General features: G+C 43.8%; 2 protein-coding genes and 1 long non-coding RNA gene across 4 annotated transcripts in view; all 3 read left to right on the forward strand.

The window, feature by feature from the left end:
* The first annotated feature begins 330 nt into the window (after positions 1-330).
* The window catches only part of LOC116988540 (interferon alpha-inducible protein 27-like protein 2A), a 43,855-nt gene continuing 22,039 nt past the window's right edge, over positions 331-22,146 (forward strand). The window contains exon 1 of the mRNA XM_033045348.1: positions 331-375. Within this exon, the coding sequence (XP_032901239.1) occupies positions 341-375 (35 nt within the window). The 5' untranslated portion in view covers positions 331-340. The remainder of the gene's footprint in view (positions 376-22,146) is intronic.
* Positions 15,185-16,618, forward strand: LOC116988546. The gene is made up of 2 exons (XR_004415984.1): positions 15,185-15,304; positions 16,450-16,618. It is a non-coding gene; the product is annotated as an uncharacterized LOC116988546 (long non-coding RNA).
* Positions 19,598-22,146, forward strand: part of LOC116988538 (interferon alpha-inducible protein 27-like protein 2A) — a 59,057-nt gene continuing 56,508 nt past the window's right edge. For both annotated transcript variants that reach the window (XM_033045344.1, XM_033045346.1), the window contains exons 1-2: positions 19,598-19,755; positions 20,096-20,203. In XM_033045344.1, the coding sequence (XP_032901235.1) occupies positions 20,152-20,203 (52 nt within the window). In that variant the 5' untranslated portion in view covers positions 19,598-19,755; positions 20,096-20,151. The remainder of the gene's footprint in view (positions 19,756-20,095; positions 20,204-22,146) is intronic.

Consider the following 22,146-nt stretch of genomic DNA (forward strand, 5'->3'; position numbering starts at 1 on the left):
TGAAGGAAGGAAAAGGGAAGTAAAGAAAATGGTATATAAAGATGGGAACACATAAAGTTGGTTAAAGTAAATGAAATGTAAAGATGCCTTAATTTTTTTTTCCTTTATAAAATCTTTGACGTTTTAAACTTCTTGTGCAAAGGGTTTTACAGCAGTTGTAATGGCAGAGGACAGTTCTCTTTGACAGCATTGAGAACTTTGAAATACATTGAAATACATTTCTCTTTGAAATACATTGAGTGAGTCATTTTTTTCACTGGCCTGGAGAAGTTGGCACACAGAGTGGAAATGTGGAAATCCTGAAGCCACTGCCAGTTCCTGCCTGGATAACAGAGAACTGATGGGAACGAGTGATCGCTGGTTGGTATGGAAAAAGTGGGCCGAAGGGTCTTTTGCATGGTGTATCTCAGAAAAAAACGTTACCTTTAAACTATTTGCTGAAGTATTTAAATACAAGTTCAAAGCAAGGTTTATTTTTAAATGGTTTATTTTTCTCTTCACAGAAAAATGGATTTAGAAATGCTTATACTGGCCGGTTCTGTCGCTGCAAAGATGATGGGTTTAGGAACGCTTATTCTGGCGGGCACTGGTGGTGGTGAGTAGAATCAATAAGTAAACTTTTGATTTATATAACTTTAAGTGACCCCGGCATTCCCTCTCTCTCCATCCCTTCCCCACCCAAGTTGCACCAGCTTCTCGTTTTCACGCGGTCTTCTTGCTCGTGCTGCCGGGAGCGAGTGATTATTGTGTTCGAGAAACTGCCCTCACCTCTGACGACGCACCCCCCTCCCCCCCCCCCCTCCTCTCCCCGCTCTGTCTCTGCCCCCCTCACACTCCCTCTCTCTCCCCCCTTCCCTCTCTGTGCCCCTCTCTCTGCCCTGCATTAGTCAGGATTCTTCTAACTTGAAGGCCAAAAGCATTTAACAAAGACTATTCTAAGGTCAGATGCCATAAGTATTAGAAATTATTTACTGTATTTTAATAGTGTGGGCAGGACTGTGTTGTGACTACTAAAGCTGCTGCCTCACAGCTGCAGTGATTGGGTTCAGTCCTGACCTGCCTTCGTGGAGTTTGTCAATTTTTCGTGCATAGGTTTCCTCCAGGTACGGAGGTTTCTTCCACATCACCAACGCATGCAGGTTGGGGGATTAATTGTCCAGCGTCAATTGCCTCTTACCTGTAGGTGAGCGGTACCCGAAGGGAGTAGATACAGTAAGATACTTATGTAGGGGGAGAATTAAATGAGATTATAGTAAGTGGATGCATATTAGTCTGGTTGGGCCGAAGAATCAGAGCACAGAATTTTATTACATTAATACCGCAATTCAATATTTTATTTTTCTGATTGTTGTTCAGAGAGATGTAGCCCTTGTGTAGGAAGGTGCTGCTGATGTTGGTTTACACCAAAGACAGGTACAAAATGCTGGAGTGACTCAGCGGATCATTGTGTTACTCCAACATTTTGTGTCTATCTTAGATGTAACCCTTTCTCCTCAGTGTCTCTGCACTGCACAGTTTCTTGCTACTTTTTTGATCAGGTTTCATTAGAGGCTGTGCTGAGCCGAGGGAGGAAGTCCTGTAAGATACTAAGATGAGATTAGATGTGCTGTGTATGTTCCCCTTCAGTTTTATACCAGCTACAACTTGTGCCCATAGCATAGCCCCTTTGATTTGGTACTGAGGTGACCACAAAAATGTAGTTTGGTGGCACATCTCCCATAATATTCAAGTGAGTAGTGCATTCGCAGGAAAGAATTGCAGATGCTGGCATAAATCAAAGTCTGAAGAAGGGTCTCGACCCGAAAGGTCACCCATTCCTTCTCTCCAGAGATGCTGCCTGTCCCGCTGAGTTACTCCAGCATTTTGTGTCTTACAGTAAATGTGCATGTTGGGTGGAGTGCTATCTTACCCATCATTGCTGCAGCCCCCTTTGTTTTGGGGGCAGCGGGCTTCACCACTGGTGGGATACTGGCCGGTTGTGTCGCTGCAAAGATGATGGGTGCCGCTGCTGCTGCCAGTGGAGGAGGTGTTGCAGCTGGAAGCACGGTGACTATTCTTCAATCGGCTGGTAAGTTCCAGTGAAGAGAAATGGGCATCTCTCAATCTTCCATGCTTAAATTCTTTGTGCTGAACATGGCGCGGAATAAAATTTTCATATTAAATACACCAAGAATGTATCTTTATAGCAATGAATTTAATTCTGTATATTTTAATTACACCAACGTAAAAATAAAATCTGTTTTGGCTTTTTTGTAAATAGAAATATAAAATTAAGATCATTTGAAGAACAATTCCTCTGAATAACATCAGCTAAGGCCAGTAGGCTGTGTGAGCTTCGGTACATAATAGGGTAATGAAAAGTCTTGGTCTGCAGAAGTGGGAAAGAGTTATCAGTGAAGAAAGCAGACGGGCACTTCTCTGGGTGAGAATGAGACTCCAGAGTGGTCTGGTGCCACTGTGGTTCCATGGTATATGAAGTCTCAGATCAGTAGAGAACATTATGAGGGAAGAGAGAAACAACAGTTAGAGGTTGGGTAGAAAGAGGAATAAGGTCCTGCAGACTGAAATTTAAAAGCCGGATCTTTCTGTTTGTGATCTTAAGATTGCTTGCACTTGTGAGGGTTTAAATAGGTGGACATGATGTGTGCCTAGCTAAAGAGCTTGGGCAGGCGAATAATTGGGATTGCTTCTGGAGGCGGAGGGACCTAAGCACGAATGATGGATTGCACCTAAATGGAAGGCAACCGTTATCCTAGTAAGAGATTTATGTGTGCTCCTCAGAAGGTTTTTAAACAAAATTGGCAGGTGGAAGGGAAGATTAGTGCAGCAGTTGTGGAGGCATTCTGGGGAACGTAGAGGATTATCAAACAAATCCAGTGGGCAGAGCAGAGACAGGTTAGGAATCATGGAAAGGCTAGCAGAGTCGACTGTGTTTGTGTTAATGAAGCAGACCCCACAGGTAAATCATTTGGGCATAGAGCATGGATCAGCACTTGGAATTATGATGTTATAGCAACCACAGAAATATGGTTGAAGGAAGAGCGGGACTGGCAACTTAATGTGCGGGTGCGTAGAAATTTCAGATGGGACAAAATGAATGCAAATGAGAAGGGAAGCGTCACACTACTCATTATGGAGAAGACAATAGCTGTACAGAGATTCATAGAATATAGAATGTACAGCACAAGGAATGGGCCCTTCGGCATTTAAGAGACTTTTGCATAGGCACATGGATATGCAGGGAATAGAGGGAAATGGATCATATGCAGACAGATAAGACTTGGTCTTGGCATCATGTTCGGCACAAACATTTGGGCTGAAAGGCCAGTTCCTGTATTGTCCTATATTACGTGGGAGAAAAAAAGAAAATGTGCATAAATTGCAATGGTAGTGCAAACCTCAATAGATTTCCATTGTTGAGTTTGGATTCGGGCTGATTTAAGAACCTGATAGATGCAGGAAAGAAACTGTTCCTGGACCTGGTGATGTGTGACTTTGTGGTTCCATACCTCCTGCCCAGTGATAGCAGTTAGAAAAGGCATGGCTTGGATGGTGGGGATCCTTAATGATAGATGCTGCCTTCATGTGTTAGTGCCAGGTGGCATTGTACCTATGCTGCTCAGCAATGAGGTGTCGTTGGGTTAATAATTTCAGGGTGTCTCAAATTGTTTACAGTTCATTCTTATTTGTTGTTTCCTGCTTTTCTTTAGGAGCTGCAGGACTGTCTACCACTGCTAATGCACCAGTTGGGGTTGGAGGTGCATTAGTTGCTGCAGCGATCGCAATCTAAAGAGAAGAATGGCCTAAATAAAATTGAACAAATTACCGTTCTTAAATTCTGAAATTAATAAAACTTACATTGACTCATCTGTAACTGTTCAGACTGCTTACTTCTTCCTCTTGTGTGTAGCATGCACAGCCTAAAGTTGTAGGACAACTTGTTCTATTTGATCTTATTTGATTGTGCGCATTAGTCGAAACAGGGCGGACCACGTGAAGGTTGCAATCTTGCACCCCGGCTGCTTACTGGGATGGGGAACATAATATTTTGAGAGGTTCTGATGTTTCTTCTCACAGGAGATGTTCTAGAACTGAGGGGCATAGTTTCCAAACAATGGATCACCTATCTCAGGTGAAAATTAGGAAAGATTGCTCTCAGATGGCTGTACCTCAAACTTCTGTACCTCTTGCCTCATGGCAGAGGGGAGATGAAGGAATGACTGGGATGAGACTGGTCCTTTATGATGCTAGATACCTGGCTATGAGGCACCGTGAAGTGTAGAAACAGACAATAGAAGAGAGGACAATAGAGGTATGGATATGGACGATATGGATATGTAATGCCATGGATGAGAATGTACAAGATATGATTAGTAAGATTGGAGAGAAACCATTAAAATTGATCCCAGCCCAGCATCCTTGGAGCATTTTAAAATGTTGTGCTATCAACCAATTTACTTTGCATTCGCAAGAGTATAGGGAGGTTGCACGAAAGGTCATAGGGCTCGACGCACGGAGCCGCTAAATCCAACTGGAAGTGAATCCGTCACTTCCGGTATATGTTATTAATGCTAGAAACGTGTACTTTCCTACTTGTTAAAAACCGCCAAAATGTTGAATTTTTGCGCTGAAATAAATTGTGGGAGTCGGGGTAAGTGTGAGAGACATCTACCCAACTTTAGAATTCCAAACGTGAAGCGAAATGAAGGTATAGAGAAGCGAGAACTGAAGGGACAACAGCAGCTAAAGTGCTTGGTAAACATTGAAAATATTGGGAATTATCGCGTTTGCTCACTGCATTTCATCAAGTAAGGCATTATTTGTGTTTTTTCTTGATTCCTTTGGTATCTAAAAATTCTCAGAAGTGATAAATCTGGCTGTAAATTTTTCTTCAGATTAGTAAATTTGTGGATGACACAAAAATAGGTGGTAACATATGGAGTGAAGATGGTTATAAACTTGTTGCGGGATATTGGTCAGCTGGGCAGGTTGGCCGAGGAATGACGAATGGAGATCAATTCAGATAAATGTGAGGTGTTGCATTTTTGGAAGTCGTACCAGGGCAATGAATAGTAAGGCAATGTGGAGTGTTGTAGAGGTGAAGGATCTCAGAGTACAAGTAAATAGCTTCTCCTCAGACCAATATCCTGACCTTAACTGATTCACTGATTACTTTGTAGGCTCTGCCTCAAACTTCTCCCCTCCCCAACCCCAATCTGACTAAGCATCATCCCCTCACCTCACCTGGTTACACCTGTTGCCTACCAGCCCGTCTCATCCTTCCCTCATTGGCCTGATGCAGAGTCTCGATCCAAATCGTCATCCATCCTCTGCTTGAGTTACTGAGTTCCTCCAACAGGAACCTCCCTTTTCCACCAGGTTACTACATCTGCAGTCTTATATGTTGAGAATAAATGACCATACAGCTTCTGTTTCGGGCTGGAGAGAAACCATTAAAATTGATCCCAGCCCAGCATCCTTGGGGCATTTAAAAATGTTGTGCTATCAACCAATTTACTTTGCATTCGCAAGAGTATAGGGAGGTTGCACGAAAGGTCATAGGGCTCGACGCACGGAGCCGCTAAATCCAACTGGAAGACATCCGTCACTTCCGGTATATGTTATTAATGCTAGAAACGCGTACTTTCCTACCTGTTAAAAACCGCCAAAATGTTGAATTTTTGCGCTGAAATAAATTGTGGGAGTCGGGGTAAGTGTGAGAGACATGTACCCAACTTTAGAATTCCAAACGTGAAGCGAAATGAAGGTATAGAGAAGCGAGAACTGAAGGGACTACAGCAGCTAAAGTGCTTGGTAAACATTGAAAATATTGGGAATTATCGCGTTTGCTCACTGCATTTCATAAAGTAAGGCATTATTTGTGTTTTTTCTTGATTCCTTTGGTATCTAAAAATTCTCAGAAGTGATAAATCTGGCTGTAAATTTTTCTTCAGATGCGTTTTCATTTTGTACGTAAAAACCCACGAGAACCATGAGCGATTTAAAAAATTCACAGCCAGATTTATCACTTCTGAGAATTTTTAGATACAAAGGAATCAAGAAAAAACACAAATAATGCCTTACTGTTGATGAAATACAGTGAGCAAACGGCCAATGTTCGCCAAGCACTCTGGCTGTTGTTGTCCCTTCAGCTCTTGTTTCTATCTACCGTCATTTCTCCTCACTTTTGGAATTCTGAAGTAGGCTAAATGTCTCACACGCTTATCCCGATTTCCATAATTCTTTACAGCGCAAAAATTGACAATTTCAGCGGGTTTTAACGGGCCCGCTACGCTGGAAACAATGGTAAGTGCCTACCTGCAGTTCATCGCGTGTAATCTATTTGGAGTAGTGTAGCAACAGTACGGGTCATGGGTCGTGACCAAAGGTCTTAGAGTCCGCTCTAAGATCTTTGGTCGTGACCCGACTGCCGTGGAACCAAAGATCTGCTCTAAGATCTTTGGTGAAACCTCCCTATAACTGAATGCAACGCTGATGTCATTGCCTTGAATAATTGCCTCGAATAATGACTACTAACCTTCGGGCCGGGAAGTGTACCATTGGCTTGCTACGTATATTACGCTATTCAGTGAATGAGAGAATCTGTTAGCAAAAGACAACAGAAACAAACGGAGCAACCACGGCAGGTGATGTAGACATTTTAAAAATAAGATTGATGCAATTAAGGTGGAGGTTTTACTAACAGCTTACTGATAAATACCCTGGGTTTTTTTTTTAATCGATCATTCATTTTTACTTGTGTATGAAGGAACTGCAGATGCTGGTTTAAACCGAGGATAGACGCCAAAAGCTGGAGTAACTCAGCGGGACACGCAGCGTCTCTGGAGAGAAGGAATGGATGGGTCTGAAGAAGGGTCTAGACCCGAAACGTCAGAGATGCTGCCCGTCCCGCTGAGTTACTCCAGCATTTTGTGTTTATATTCACTCGGGGCAGTAAAGGGGTTGGGAGCAGGGTGGGGGTTGTCAACCGTTACGGTCAGACATTGACCAGGGAAATTCAACTTGAATATCTGAGCAAGTTTGCAGGGATGAAGGAAGGAAGGAAAAGGTCAAAAGGTCAAAAACTTTATTTGCCATTTGTGCTTACACACATAGGAACTATTGTGCGGTTATTCAGAGAGTCAAGTCAAGTCAAATTAAAAATTAAAAAGACACACAGAAGACACATAATCTATAAAAACATATACTACTCTAGAAATAAAAAAAGAAAATGCCTAAAACCCTATATAAAGGGGAAAGTGAGAGCATTGTAACTTGCACAAACCCTATATCAGGACATCCGTTCATTTTGTTTTGGCCAAGAGTCTCACTGTTGCAGGGAAGAAGCTCTTAAAAAAGCGTGTTCTGTTTGTGGCGAAGCTGTCTGCTCGTCTGTGCCTGAGGTTGTATGTGCAGTTTTTGTGTTTGAGCAGGGAGTGAGCTGGATGTAGTGTGTCTCTGATGATTCTCTCTGCCCTTTTTTGACAGCGCTGTGTGTAGATTGTGTACATTGTGTAGTTTGTGTAGAAGGAAGGAAGGAAGGAGTTTGTAGACAAGGCACTCCGGGGAAAAGCAGGGCTGATGTGGAATTCCCGAGTCCGCTGCCAGTTTCGCAAAATTATAGGGAGGTTTCACCCAAAGATCTTTGGTTTCACGGCAGTCGGGTCACGACCCATGACCTATACTGTTGCTACGCTACTCCAAATGGATTACACGCGATGTACTGCAGATAGGCACTTACCATCAAAGATCTTAGAACAGATCTTTGGTTAAAACCCGCTGAAATTGTCTATTTTTGCGCTGTAAATAATTATGGAAATCGGGATAAGCGTGTGAGACATTTAGCCTACTTCAGAATTCCAAAAGTGAGGAGAAATGACGGTGGATAGAAACAAGAGCTGAAGGGACAAGAACAGCCAGAGTGCTTGGCGAACATTGGCCGTTTGCTCACTGCATTTCATCAACAGTCAGGAATTATTTGTGTTTTTTTCTTGATTCCTTTGGCATCTAAAAAGTTTCATTAGTGATAAATCTGGCTGTGATTTTATTTAATCGCCCATGGTTCTCGTGGGTTTTTACATACAAAATGAAAACGCACCTGAAGAAAAATTTACAGCCAGATTTATCACTTCTGAGAATTTTTAGATACCAAAGAAATCAAGAAAAAACACAAATAATGCCTTACTTGATGAAATGCAGTGAGCAAACGCGATAATTCCCAATATTTTCAATGTTTATCAAGCACTTTAGCTGCTGTAGTCCCTTCAGTTCTCGCTTCTCTATACCTTCATTTCGCTTCACGTTTGGAATTCTAAAGTTGGGTAGATGTCTCTCACACTTACCCCGACTCCCACAGTTTATTTCAGCGCAAAAAAATCAACATTTTGGCGGTTTTTAACAGGTAGGAAAGTACGCGTTTCTAGCATTAATAACATATACCGGAAGTGACGGATGTCTTCCAGTTGGATTTAGCGGCTCCGTGCGTCGAGCCCTATGACCCAGTGACCTTTCGTGCAACCTCCCTATACTCTTGCGAATGCAAAGTAAATTGGTTGATAGCACAACATTTTTAAATGCTCCAAGGATGCTGGGCTGGGATCAATTTTAATGGTTTCTCTCCAGCCCGAAACAGAAGCTGTGTGGTCATTTATTCTCAACATATAAGACTGCAGATGTAGTAACCTGGTGGAAAAGGGAGGTTCCTGTTGGAGTAACTCAGCAGGTCAAGCAGAGGATGGATGACGATTTGGATCGAGACTCTGCATCAGGCCAATGAGGGAGGGATGAGACGGGCTGGTAGGCAACAGGTGTAACCAGGTGAGGTGAGGGGATGATGCTTAGTCAGATTGGGGTTGGGGAGGGGAGAAGTTTGAGGCAGAGCCTACAAAGTAATCAGTGAATCCGTTAAGGTCAGGATATTGGTCTGAGGAATTCAACATTTTGGCGGTTTTTAACAGGTAGGATAGTACGCGTTTCTAGCATTAGTAACATATACCGGAAGTGATGGGTGTCTTCCAGTTGGATTTAGCGGCTCCGTGCATCGAGCCCTATGACCTAGTGACCTTACGTGCAACCCCACTGGTGAATGCCGAAAGTTGGTGCATCATCATTTACCAGCGCAAAGTCTGAGAGATTCCGCTGAAACTCTATGTTGGTGGTGGAGGACGAAATTGCGGACGGGCTCGGCCACCATAAAAAACACTTTCAGCTGATACCCAGTAGGTTTTGCCGGCAGCCGGAGAAATGGTTCAAATCGTCCAACACAAAATAAAATTACATATCGCCTTGGGCCAAGATCGTACATTTTAGAGACTTGGTAGCTAGCTGTAAGATAGCACCAGCCCAGAAGAGTTTACACTACTCGCCTGTAAAGTGATTTAACTGGGGGAGCACACAAGGGAATGATCCCAGGAGTGAGTGGGTCAACATATGATGAGCGTTTGACGGCACTGGGCCTTTACTCGCAGGAGTTTGGAAGGTTGAGTGGGGGAGCCTCATTGAAACTTACCGAATAGTGAAAGGGTTGGATAGAGTGGATGAGGAGAGAATGTTTCCACTAGTGGCAGAGTCCAGGACAAGAGGTCATAGCCTCAAAATTCCTTCAGCAAAGAAAATGAGGAGGAATTTCTTTAGTCAGAGGGTGGAGAATCAGTTGAATTCTTTCGCGCAGAAGGCTGTGGACGCCAAGTCAATAGATATTTTTAAGGTAGACATAGATAGATTCTTGATTACTACTTATGACCTTATAACAAGCTGTATCTCCACCAAGTGAGAGTAAATAAACTTAACTAAAAATGAAATTCATGAAGAAAATAACTTATTTTTGGAAAAGAAGATGGAAAAACAATCTCGGCAACATAATAGTTTGGTTACTGTAGATGGGTTATTGTTGAGAAGAAATGATAGGAGGGGCAGGCACAGTATTAAGTCCAAGCCGTCACATTTGGAATCTTGGTCTCCCCCACGTTTCCAGCAGCCCTGCAAAGTAGCGCGTACCAGGGGTATCATCACTAATAAACATCCACTCTGACACTAAGGTTCAATCTTTACTGCAGGGAGTCAAAATCCTGTCTATTAGAAGTTCTTCAAACACATAATTTTAAATTACATTGTTTTATAAGTTTTTTCTGTCCCTCAATCTAATTTCGCTTTCCCTCTATAATTTTCTTTTTATTCTTGAATGAAAAGTACTTATACCAATTTAACCTTTCTTTGCAATCGGATTAACATTTACATAATTGTTCAGTCTGATTAGTTAAATATTTACAAAGTTGTTCAAAGTGCCCAATTTACCTTCACACTGCCATGCAGAACATCGATAAGCAAGGCAGCTTTAATTATGCGTCTGAAGTAGGGCCTCGCCCCGAAACATCAGCCATTCCTTCTCTCCAGAGATGCTGCCTGTACTATGTGAGGTCTGCCATATGATTCTACAGGGTTGTATGTACAGCAAAGCATTTGACTGTACCTGTACCTGCTCACACATGACTGTGCTGCCAGATTCAGGGACAATAAGCATAAAATTTGCGGATGACACAACAGTGGTGGGACTCATCAGCGGAGATGACGAATCAATGTACAGGGAGGAAGTAAAACAACTAGTGGACTGGTGCGGCAACAACAATTTAGCATTAAATATCGACAAAACAAAGGAGATGATTGTCGACTTCAGGAGGGCGCAGCCAAAACACACACCCCTCAACATCAGTGGCACCACAGTGGAGGGAGTGGAGAGCATAAAGTTCCTTGAAGTGCAAATTACAGACAGTCTCACCTGGTCCAGGAACAACACTGAGATTGTCAAACGGGCCCATCAGCGACTGCACTTCCTGAGGAAACTCAAACAGGCCTCACTCCCCACCAACATCCTCAGGACTTTTTACAGGGGCACGGTGGAGTCTGTACTCACGTACTGCATAAACACGTGGTACTCCAACTGCAACTGCTCAGACAGGAAGGCTCTGCAGAGGGTAGTGAGGCTAGCAGAGAGGATCATTGGCGTCTCCCTACCCTCGGTACAAGAACTGTTCCAGAGCCGCTGTCTGAAAAAAGCTCTGAGAATAGCTAAGGACAAACTGCATCCCCTCCACACACACCTGGATCTCCTGCCATCAGGCAAGAGATACCGTAGCATCAAAGCCCGGACTACCAGACTGCTAAACAGCTTCCTGCCACAGGCTGTGAGGCTGCTAAACAGTCACTCTGTACTCAGTCACCTGATTCTGCGGCTTTGCACTGACATTTTAATAACTCTGGCACTGGCCACTCAAATCAGCTGCCCTGGACATTTTAATGATTGTTTTTACTGTATTTTAATGTTGCTGTTTTATCTGCTTTTAACTATTTATACTGTTTCATCAGGGACTGGATTGTTTTTACTGTTATTATGTGTGAAATGTTTTAAGTTTCATGTGCGATGCTCTGGGAAACGTCTTCTCATTTTGCACTGTACAACTGTTGCTTTGCAAGATGACAATAAAGGTTGATTATGATTATGATAATAACGCATCATCATCAGAGAGAGAGAGAGAGAAAGACTGAGTTAGAGAGAGGGGCTGGGAAGAGAGAAAGTGAGTGGTGAGGGAAGAGGGGGAGACATAAGTTAGTCCCTCTTCTGAAACACTAACTGAACTATTGAGTTTTTCGAGCATTTCTGTGTTTGATAATCATATCAAATTATTTTAATATTTCCCACCTTTCTAGATAATGAGAACGTACTCTTCTCTTTCCTAGTTCCAACTAAACGACATGGCCTTCTATGCTTCTACTCACCTGGCGTTCCTTTGCACTTGGTTACAAAATGACTATGTGGTTTACACGATTAATTTTGGAGTATCCGCAGGAACAAAGAGAGGTTTAGTTTCCTGATGTGTGAGCCATGATAGGGACCTGTGAATCGGGCTTGTACATTCAAGTCACACTTGAGCTTTGAATCCATTCTGAGAACTCAGTGGGGTACTGGTGATTCAATGCTGAATCTGACATCCCTCAAATAAGAAATTCAACCAAACTTCCCTCAAGTCCATATAAATTATTCTCTTTGCTATGAATCAAAGAGTGCCAGGAGAGGGAGTAGATCTTGTTGTCCAGATGAATATACATACTCCTTATTCAATAACATTATCTGAAGAAGGGTCTTGACCCAAAATGTCACCGATTCCTTCTCTCCAGAGATGCTGCCCGTCCCACAGTTACTCCAGCATTTTGTGTCTATCTTTGACATTATAAGAAATGATGTGTTTGTGACCACATTATTGTTTGTTGAAGAGCACATGTTATAGTATACAATTACCTTGCATGATAAATGACAACAGTGGGGCAACGTAAGCGGGATAACGTAGAACTTCTGTGAATGGGCATAGATGGTCGGCATGGGCCTAAAGCCCTTTTACATGGTGTATCTCGTGGGGAAAAAATACTTTACCTTTAAACCGTTCTCCAAAGTATGTAAACGCAACTTCAAGGCAAGATTTATTTTAAATTGGTTATTTTTCTCTTCACAGTGACATGGTTCTTAAGGAAGTTCTTCTAGTGGGCGCTGGTGCTGGTGAGTGGAATCAATAAGTAAACATTGTGGGAGCGGTTAGGGTTGGCCTATTCATTGGCCTGGACCAGCTGACACTCGTAGAGTAGTTCCAGCCACAACTGCACATAGATCCTCTTATTTCTGAGGTTCTGGGGAATGGGTGGAATCCTTTACCATTACTGAACTGCTTCTATATTTTCACCGTTTAGTGACCATGGTTGCTCAGAACAAAAACGTCTTGCCCTCTGTCGGACGATGCTCTCTTCTTCCTGCAGTTCAGGATCAGCAGGAATATTTGGCAGATCTAGATTACTGAATGACCAGAGGCCTCTGACTGAGTGGGAGCCCAGGAAGGAACTTGTTCTTGGGTCTGATTTGGGACTGTGGAGGGGACGGGGAAAGTGGGGATGGGATTACATGAAGGGGTAGTTCGTTTAGTTTAGAGTTAAGGGCCTGTCCCACGGGCGTTATTTGCGACATCATTTACGCGTCACGACGCACGATGCAACATCATTTACGCTTCACGATGCACGATGCAACATCATTTACGCGTCACGACGCACGATGCAACATCATTTACGCGTCACGATGCACGATGCAACATCATTTACGCGTCACGATGCACGATGCAACATCATTTACGCGTCACGACGCACGATGCAACATCATTTACGCGTCACGATGCACGATGCAACATCATTTACGCATCACGATGCACGATGCAACATCATTTACGCTTCACGCAAATTACGCCCAAGTGGGACAGGCCCTTTACATCGCGGAAAAAGGCCCTTTGACCCACCAAGGCCGCACTGACCATCAATCCCCGCTAATATATCGCTTAACATTGCTAATATATACCAAAATAAAAGATACAACATGCTCAAATGTATCACCTCTTATCTCAACATATGTGTAATTACGTAGCAAACTTAATACAGAATCCATTATTATTCCAGCCTTGTGGTCTTGGACGTATAAACAGTCATAAATACTGGGCCATGTCATTACAACACTTCACACGAATGCGACATTGAGAAAGAGCAAATGACCTGTGACCAAATGGCCTGAGGGGCCCATTGCCTAATCAGACTTTTTAAGATATAACTTCTTTTCAATACAAGATTATCTAAGATACATTTAATATAAAATATACTATACTGCCAGCCCAAGAATCCATTTAGTCCACAATGTCCATACTAGTACTCTGGAAACCAGTCCCTTCAGCCCACAACACCCATACTAGTGCTCCAGAAAGCCCCCGCCCCCCTCCCACTGACCCAACAGGTCCCACTTAGTCTAGTAATCTTATAGAGCAAGGGTTAGTGCTAAGAGCCTGAACCTCCTCTAAATGTTTATATTATAGAGGAGACATTCACGAAGCTGTACTTGTTATCTCGCTTATGTTATATTATTTTCTTATCCTTGTTAGTGTACTGAGAACAAGGGTTACTGCTTTTTGCTGGCTTTGCAATTTAATAGGAGAAGGTGAAGAGCTTATCTTAGTTTTAGCTGAATCCATTTTGTAAAGTTTAAATCTTTTAACTTCCACACAATATGGGTGGGAAAATAAAATGATACTAAATAAGATTAAACCAACCTGATCTCCCGGAGGCTCAGCACTTCAACTCCCCATCCCATTCCAAATCTGACTATTCTGTCCTGGGCCTCCTCCATGGCCAGATTCCCACCACAATTTGGAGGAGCAGCACCTCATATTTAACTTGGGAAGTTTACACCCCAGCGGTATGAAAATTGACATCTCCAATTTCAGGTAGTCCTTGCTTTCTCCCTCCTTCCCCTCCCCTTCCCAGCTCTCCCACAGCCTACTGTCTCCGCATCTTCCTTTCTTCTACCCACACCCCCACATGAGTCTGAAGAAGGGTCTCGACCTGAAACGTCACCTGTTCTTTCGCTCCATAGATGCTGCCTCACCCGCTGAGTTTATCCACCATTTTTGTCTACCTGAGACTAAATGAGATTAGTGCAAGTGGATACATTGGTTTGGGTGAGCTGAACAGTCAGAGCATAGAATTTTATGACACTGATACCCTAATTCAGTATTTTCTTTTTCTGACTGCTGTTTAGAGAGAAATTACCCTTTCTCCTCAGTGTCTGTACTGCACAGTTTCTTGCTACTTATTTGAACAGGTTTCATTAAAGGCTTTGCTGAGTCGAGGGAGGAGGTCCTGTAAGATACTAAGATGAGAGATTAAATGTGCTGTGTATGTGCCCCTTCAGCTTTATGCCAGCCACAACGTGCCCATAGCACAGCCCCTTTGATTTGGTACCGAAGTGATCATTAAAACGTAGTGTTGAGACAAATCGCCCATAATAGACGTGAGTAGTGAAGAAGGGTCTCGACCCGAAACGTCACCCATTCCTACTCTCCAGAGATGCTGCCTGTCCCGCTGAGTTACTCCAGCATTTTGTGTCAATCTTCGGTGTAAACCAGCAGTTCCTTCCTACACAGTGAATAGTGCATGTTGTGTGGAGTGTTACCTGGCCCATCATTAAATTGCATAGACTGTACCGCCTAAATGCCTGTGTGTTCTTGGTTGGTGTTCAGCTCCTGTTTTAATGTACTCTGATCAAATGGCATGTTTCTTCCTCTAGTCGCTTTCATTGCTGCAGTCCCTGCCGGTTTAGCGGCAACAGGCTTCACCGGCTCTGGGGTAACAGCCGGTTCTGTCGCTGCAAAGATGATGGGTGCCGCAGCTGTTGCCAATGGAGGAGGTGTTGCAGCTGGAAGCATGGTGGCTACTCTTCAATCAGCTGGTAAAGTCCAGTGAAAAGAAATGAGCATTTTTTAATCTTCCTTGCTTAAATCTTTTGTGCTGAAAATTGATGTAGAATAACTTTTTACATTAAATGCTCAACAGTTACAAAAATGTTTTCAACAAAAGCTTTTCATTATACCTCTTATACGCGACAATAAACTAAACCTAAATCTTGTCTAAATAATATAATTGTGCTACTTTTTAATTTCAACAGGGTGCAAATATAATCTGTTTTGGCCTTTCTGTAAATGAAAAAGAAAGAAGTTAATAAGTTATAGGAGCAGAACTAGGCCATTTGGCCCATCAAATCTACTCTGCCATTTAATCATGGCTGATTTGTCTTTCCCTCTCAACCTCATTCACCTGCCTTCACCTCCCCTTATCCATGACACCTGTACTAATCAAGGATCTGTCAAATTCCACTTTAAAATATCTTTGGGCTATGGTCCTAGACTCTGCCACTGGTAGAAACATCCTCTCCACATCCACTCTAACCAGACCTTTCACTATTCAGTAAGTTTCAATCCTTCCCCCACATCCTTCTAAACTCCAGCGAGCGAGTACAGGCCCAATACCATCAAACACTCATCTGTTAACCCAATCATTCCTTGGATCATTCTCCTAAACCTCCACTGGACCCTCTCCAAGACCAACACATCCTACCTCGGATGTGAGGCCCAAAACTTCTCTCAATACAGCCTGACCTGTGCCTTATAGAGCCTCAGCAAAGTTGAGTTAATTGCAAACTAACTTTATGGGAATCCTGCACCTAAACTGTAGGCCCCCAATATCCTAGAATGGAGATTTAAATGTGCTACACGGGAGGGGGAGGGGGAAATTAATGCAGCAGCTATGGAGGCAGGCAAAGGTATGTAGAGGATAATCGAACAAATCCAGTGGGCAGAGATGTAGGAAAGAAGCTGTTCCTGAACCTGGTGATGTGTGACTTCAGGCTTCTGTACCTCCTGCCCAGGCATGGTTTGGATGGTGGGGATCCTTAATGATAGATGCTGCCTTCTTGAGTGAGCGCCAGGTGGCATTGTACCTATGCTGCTCAGAAATAAGGTGTTGATTGTTAATAATTTCAGGGTGTCTCAGATTGTTTGCAGTTTATTCTTATTTATTTTTCCCTTTCCTTTATAGGAGCAGCAGGACTGTCATCCGTTGCTAATGCAGCAGTCGGGGCTGGAGGTGCTGTAACCGGTGCATTGCTTGGACTCTGGAGAAAATAACCTCAATAAATTACCATTCTTCCTAAACCCTGAATATGATCCAAAATGTATTTGATTATTAAAAGTCCACATGTAAAGCATTCAGTTTTACTGATCTGAATTAATTATCTTGCTACTGGTTTAATTTACAATTGTTTTGATATTATAAGCCACATTTCAATGAACAACCTTAGAAGCATTTGGCATTGCTTCTCATGTGTAGTTTGTTTACACAGTACACCGAATTTGAACTGTTGTGGCTTGAATTAAAGATGTGAGAATTATTCTGAGGTATACATATTTAAATAAACACCATTTTCCTTTATCCATGACTGCATCCTAAATGTCCAGATTTTGGGAAGCCAAGAGCAGATTAATCATTGAAGCACCTTTATCTAGAATATCCAGCCCCAATATTGCCGGTGTAACGTTTGAGAGACTAATACACAAGACCCAGCCCAACTGAGTTCAGGAACCTGGAATTGATCATAACCAAGTCCTCTATATCCCTTTCCAGAGCTTCTTGCCAAACACACTGTCCACAAAGAGGTGGACAATTATTAGGGTGGACAAACCACAGCATGCAATAGAACTGAGACTGGCTGTGCATGAGGTATCTGATGAGGAGTGCCCTCACAACAGCAAACTAATGCCGGAGATTGTGTGTGAGTTATGGTGTTCTTGGTATTCTCCCAAATGACTTAGTCATGGAGTCTTACAGCTTGGAAACAGGCCCTTCAGCCCAACATACCCACACTCACCCACCTCCCTGTGTTTGGCCCATATCCCTCTAAACCTGTCCTATCCATGTACTGTCTAAATTTTTCTTAAATGTTGTGATAGTACCTGCCTCAACTACCTCCTCTGGCAGCTTGTTCCGTACACCCACCAAAAGATGCAAAAGGTGAAAAAGATGCCCCTCAGATTCCTCTTAAATCTTTCCTCCCTCACCTTAAACCTGTGTCCCCATCTCCGGAAGAAGAAATCCCACAGAATCAAACATCTTCTCCTCTTGAGGCTGGACCACTGATTCACAAACTTGTGATCAAAGGTGTTTAGAAAGAAACTGCAGATGCTGGTTTACACCAAAGATAGACACAAAATGCTGGAGTAACTCAGCGGAACAGGCTGCATCTGTGGATAGAAGGAATGCGTGACGTTTTGGGTCGAGACCCTTCTTCAGACTGACTGCAGGGGAGAAGGTGTTACCGAGATAAAGTATAAGAGACCAAAAGAAATGAAGATCAAGGACAATGTAGAATAGATCATTGTTAGCTAGGAGAAGGTGAGAACAACGCAAACTGATAAAATGTAATCAGGGGGACAGTCAGACTGGTGTTAGAACTGGGTGGGAGGAGGGATGGAGAGAGAGGGAAAACAAGGGTTACTTGAAGTTAACAAAGTCAATATTCATACAGCTGGGGTGTAAGCTGCCCAAGCAAAATATGATGTGCTGTCCTCCAATTTACACTGGGCCTCACTCTGACAATGGAGGAGGCCCAGGACAGAAAGATCAGTGTGGGACTGGTAGGGGGAAGTTAAAATGTTTAGGACCTGGGAGATCAGGTAGGATTAGACGGACTGAGCGGAGGTGTTCAGCAAAACGATCGCCGAGCCTGCGCTTGGCCTCACCGATATATAGGTCCACACCTGGAGCAGCGGATACAATAGATGAAGTTGGAGGCGGTGCAAGTGAACCTCTGCCTCACCTGGAAAGACTGTCAGTGTCCTTGGATGGAGTCGAAGGGGGAGGTACAGGGACAGGTGTTGCATCTCCTGCGGTTGCAGGGGAAAGTACCTGGGAATGGGGTGGTTTGGGTTGGAAGGGACAAGCTAACCAGGGAGTTGCGGAGGGAACAGTCTCTGCAGAAAGCGGTAATGGGTGGAGATGGGAAGATTTGGATAATGGTAGGATCCCGCTGGAGGTGGCGAAATGTTGGGAGGATTATGTGCTGTTATATGGCTCAATTGTAATCATATGTTATCTTTCCACTGACTGATTAGCACACAACAAAACCTTTTTCACTGTACTTTCACTGAACTGAGCCAGGTGTTTAAGAAAGAACTGCAGATGCTGGAAAAAGCAAACGTGGACATAAATTGCTGGAGAACTTCAGCGGGTGAGGCAGCATCTATGGAAAGAAGGAATGGTGATGTTTTGGGTCGAGACACTTCTTCAGAACTGTACTGGGGATCAGCCAGCAGGTTTAGCCCGATTGCTCCTTCAACTCACAATTGATCTGATCTTTAATCTGCCCCTACAGTATACATCTAACGCAGGGTGCAGGAACATTGCTAACTGGCCCATTCCAGACTGCAGGAATACATGCAGTGGGAGGGAACTGAAGCTTGGTGCAGCCAATGCAATACTGTTGGGAAAGACCACAGTTTGGGGTTGTTTTACTGCTGGATATTGAGGGGTAGAGTTCAGTGGGGGCATCCTTCAAACAAGAGAAGGGAGATTACCCCAGGGGGACCACATGAGTGGCAATGGTGTTCTTAGTTTGGTTTAGTTTAGTTCAGAGATACAGCGCGGAAACAGGCCATTTGGCTGACAGACCACGCCGACCAGCGATCCCCGCACGCTTACATTATCCTACACCAGGGACAATTTACAATTGACCAAGGCAATTATCCTGCAAACCTGTAAGTCTTTTTGGAGTGTGGGAGGAGACTGGAGACCCCGGTGAAAACCCACACAGGTCACGGGGAGAACGTACAAAGTCCGTACAGACGGCACCGTAGTCAGGATCGAACCAGGGTTCTGTTCGGGTGTCAACACAACTCAATAGGACACTATGGAATGTACAGACACTAAGACAATTTTTGCAGGATTTATGTTTTTTTTTACATTAATAAAATTTATTATTGAAATTTAAAAAAGACACCGTGGGGTACAGATCCCAGTTCAAATGAATTCAACTGAGTCAGGCTGGGGGTGGAATCGTTTTCAGTGTGACTAGAGATGTAAATAGATCCCAAACAACTCTCGCTGGAAACCAAGCAAAACAAAAGAGCCAATCAATGTTCTTCGAACAATTCCTCTAGGTTTCGTTTCAGATTCCAGCATCTGCAGCCTTTTGTGTGTTTGAGGAAAACGAAACTGAACTTAATGATGCGGTTTAGTTAAATAACGCAGCCGCAGTCGAAGCAATTTTCCGGAGGCAAACTGTGTCTGTGCACAACCTGCGCTTGGAGTCAGATTACAAGTGCAGTTTGCAGCATATTCTAGCCTTTGGTGAGTGATTTGCTATTTTGTGCTGGATTTGGGTTTAGCAGCAAGGACATGTTGATGCAGTGATTCAAGGCAGAATTTAGTTTCCAATTATATGACTTTTCCATAATGCCATTTCTATATTCATTGCGTATGCATCGGTGTATTTATAAAAGGGACGACGTTGACACTTATTGTGTAGGAAGGAACTGCAGATGCTGGTTTACAAAAAGCTGGAGTGACAGGGAGCATTTCTGGAGAGAGGGAATGGGTGACGTTTCAGGTGGAGACCCTTCGTGCTGAGTGAAGAATTCACACACAATCTTTGCTTAAAACTTTTTTTAATGTCATTTACTTCACACAGGAAAATCACATTGCATTGAATCCTGCATTATTGATCCTTGGAAGATATTGTGAAAAATGCTGCACCTGGTTTACACCGTGTTGCTCTTATCTGCTGCTTTCAATACAGGTGAGAAATGAATGCATATAATGATCCTGATTGATTTAAAATAATTGAGCATTTATCGTTATTTGTAGTGTTCTAGATACTGTGTAACATTGATCCTGCCACCAGCTTACTGAACAGTCTCTCTTTAATAGTAAAATTATTTTATTAAGAACTAAGTGAGCAGTAAAGTTGCATTGAATAGTTATCTTGAACCTTAGATTTAAAAATGTAATACAAACAGAAAATGGTGGTATTACTCACAAGGTCAGGCAGCATGTATGAAGAATGAAACAGGTTTAATCTTCCTGGTTATCAGATGATCTCCAACCTGAAATATTAATGTGATTTATTTTTCACAGATGCTGCATGACCTTCAAAGAGATTCCAGCATTTTCTCATTTCATTTCAGATTTCCTGAATCTTACAGCTTCTTTGTTTTTTAGAAATGAAAGGGTTGGGAACAGAAGGAAGCAATGTTTAGGCAGTTGGGACTCGATACTTTCTAGACTCCAGATGCCCAAAGTATTAACTCCACAAACTTCATTCATTAACACACTGTATGTGGGATATGCTTGTGTTTTGGGTGCAAATTCTTCAGCTATTAGGGTGGCACAATGGTGCAGCAGTAGAGCTGCTGCCTCACAGCGCCAGAGACCTGGGTATGATCCTGACTATGGGTTCCGTCTGTGCTGAGTTTGTACATTCACCCTGTGTCTGGGTTATCTCCGTGTGCTCCGGTTTCTGTCCGCGCTCCAAAGATGTCCTGGTCTTGGCTTCTCTAAATTGACCCTAGTGTGTAGAACATGGAACTAGTGTATGGGTGATCGACAGTTGGCGTGGACTTGGTGGACCAAATGGACTATTTCTACACTGCATCTCTGAACTCTAAACAATCGCATCAAAGGAAAAGTTAGAGGGGAAAAAACGACCTAACAATTGAAGTTGGCAACTATACCACCTAAATAGGGAAATAGTCCAAAGGAGGATTGGGAAAAGGTATAGAGGGGTTGCACGTAAGGTCATCGGGTCAAAGGGCGTGACGCACGGAGCAGCTCAATCCATCTGGGGGACATGGCAGCTTCCGGCATACACTGTTATCACACAAAGCATGTACTTTCTTACCTGTTAAAAAACGCCAACATTGTAAATATTTGCGCTGTAAATTATTGTGGAGCGTGACTGAGCACTCTGAATCAAATGCTCCAGTATCTTTGCTCTGAACCCGAGCACCAAGGTGTAAACGGCCGAAGGAGCGCATCCCTTGGGTCAGCCCCGACTCACCCCCCAAGGTCAGCGCTGTCCATGCACTGCCGCCCTCCGCCCACCCTCCCCCTGTGCAGCCGCACTGTCACGGGCTATGGGTCTGCAGCGCCCACACACAGGGCCGGATGGAGCGGGGCCGCAGCTCCTGGCATCAGACACACGGGGACGAAAACCCGGAAAGGTCCCCGTGCACACCCCCACCACCGACCACCCGGCAACATCCCTGTCAGCTGCAGCAGATTTGGAGACAGTCTGGTCCCTCCGCCCACCCAGAGTCACTGACCACGCTGCATTGGCACTCCCCCCCCCCCCCCCCCCCCCCCCCCCCCCCCAGACCACCGCCCCCCATCTCCCGGCCGTGGGGATAGACAGCCCGGGGTCTGCGAGTGTAGGATCCGTCAATGTGGAGTCCAGATGCTGGGAAAGAAGACGGGCCCGTTACACTGGAAAGATTGGTAGGTGCTTACCTGCAGTTCACCGCGTGTACTCCAGTTGGCGTTGCATGGCAACAGTACGGGTCAGGGGTCGTGACCCGACTGCTGATGCAACCTCCCTATTAACAAGTGACCAAGAGGGGCACAACTCAAAGGACTGGAAGAGAATCATTCACATTGAATGAGGATGAGCACGGATGGAAGCTTAAGATCCCTGAGACCCATCAAAATGGAGAACATTGAGAATAAAGTTTGTGAGGTAGATAA

This window comes from Amblyraja radiata, chromosome 27 (genome assembly GCF_010909765.2).
Source record: "Amblyraja radiata isolate CabotCenter1 chromosome 27, sAmbRad1.1.pri, whole genome shotgun sequence".
NCBI classification, from domain to species: domain Eukaryota; kingdom Metazoa; phylum Chordata; class Chondrichthyes; order Rajiformes; family Rajidae; genus Amblyraja; species Amblyraja radiata.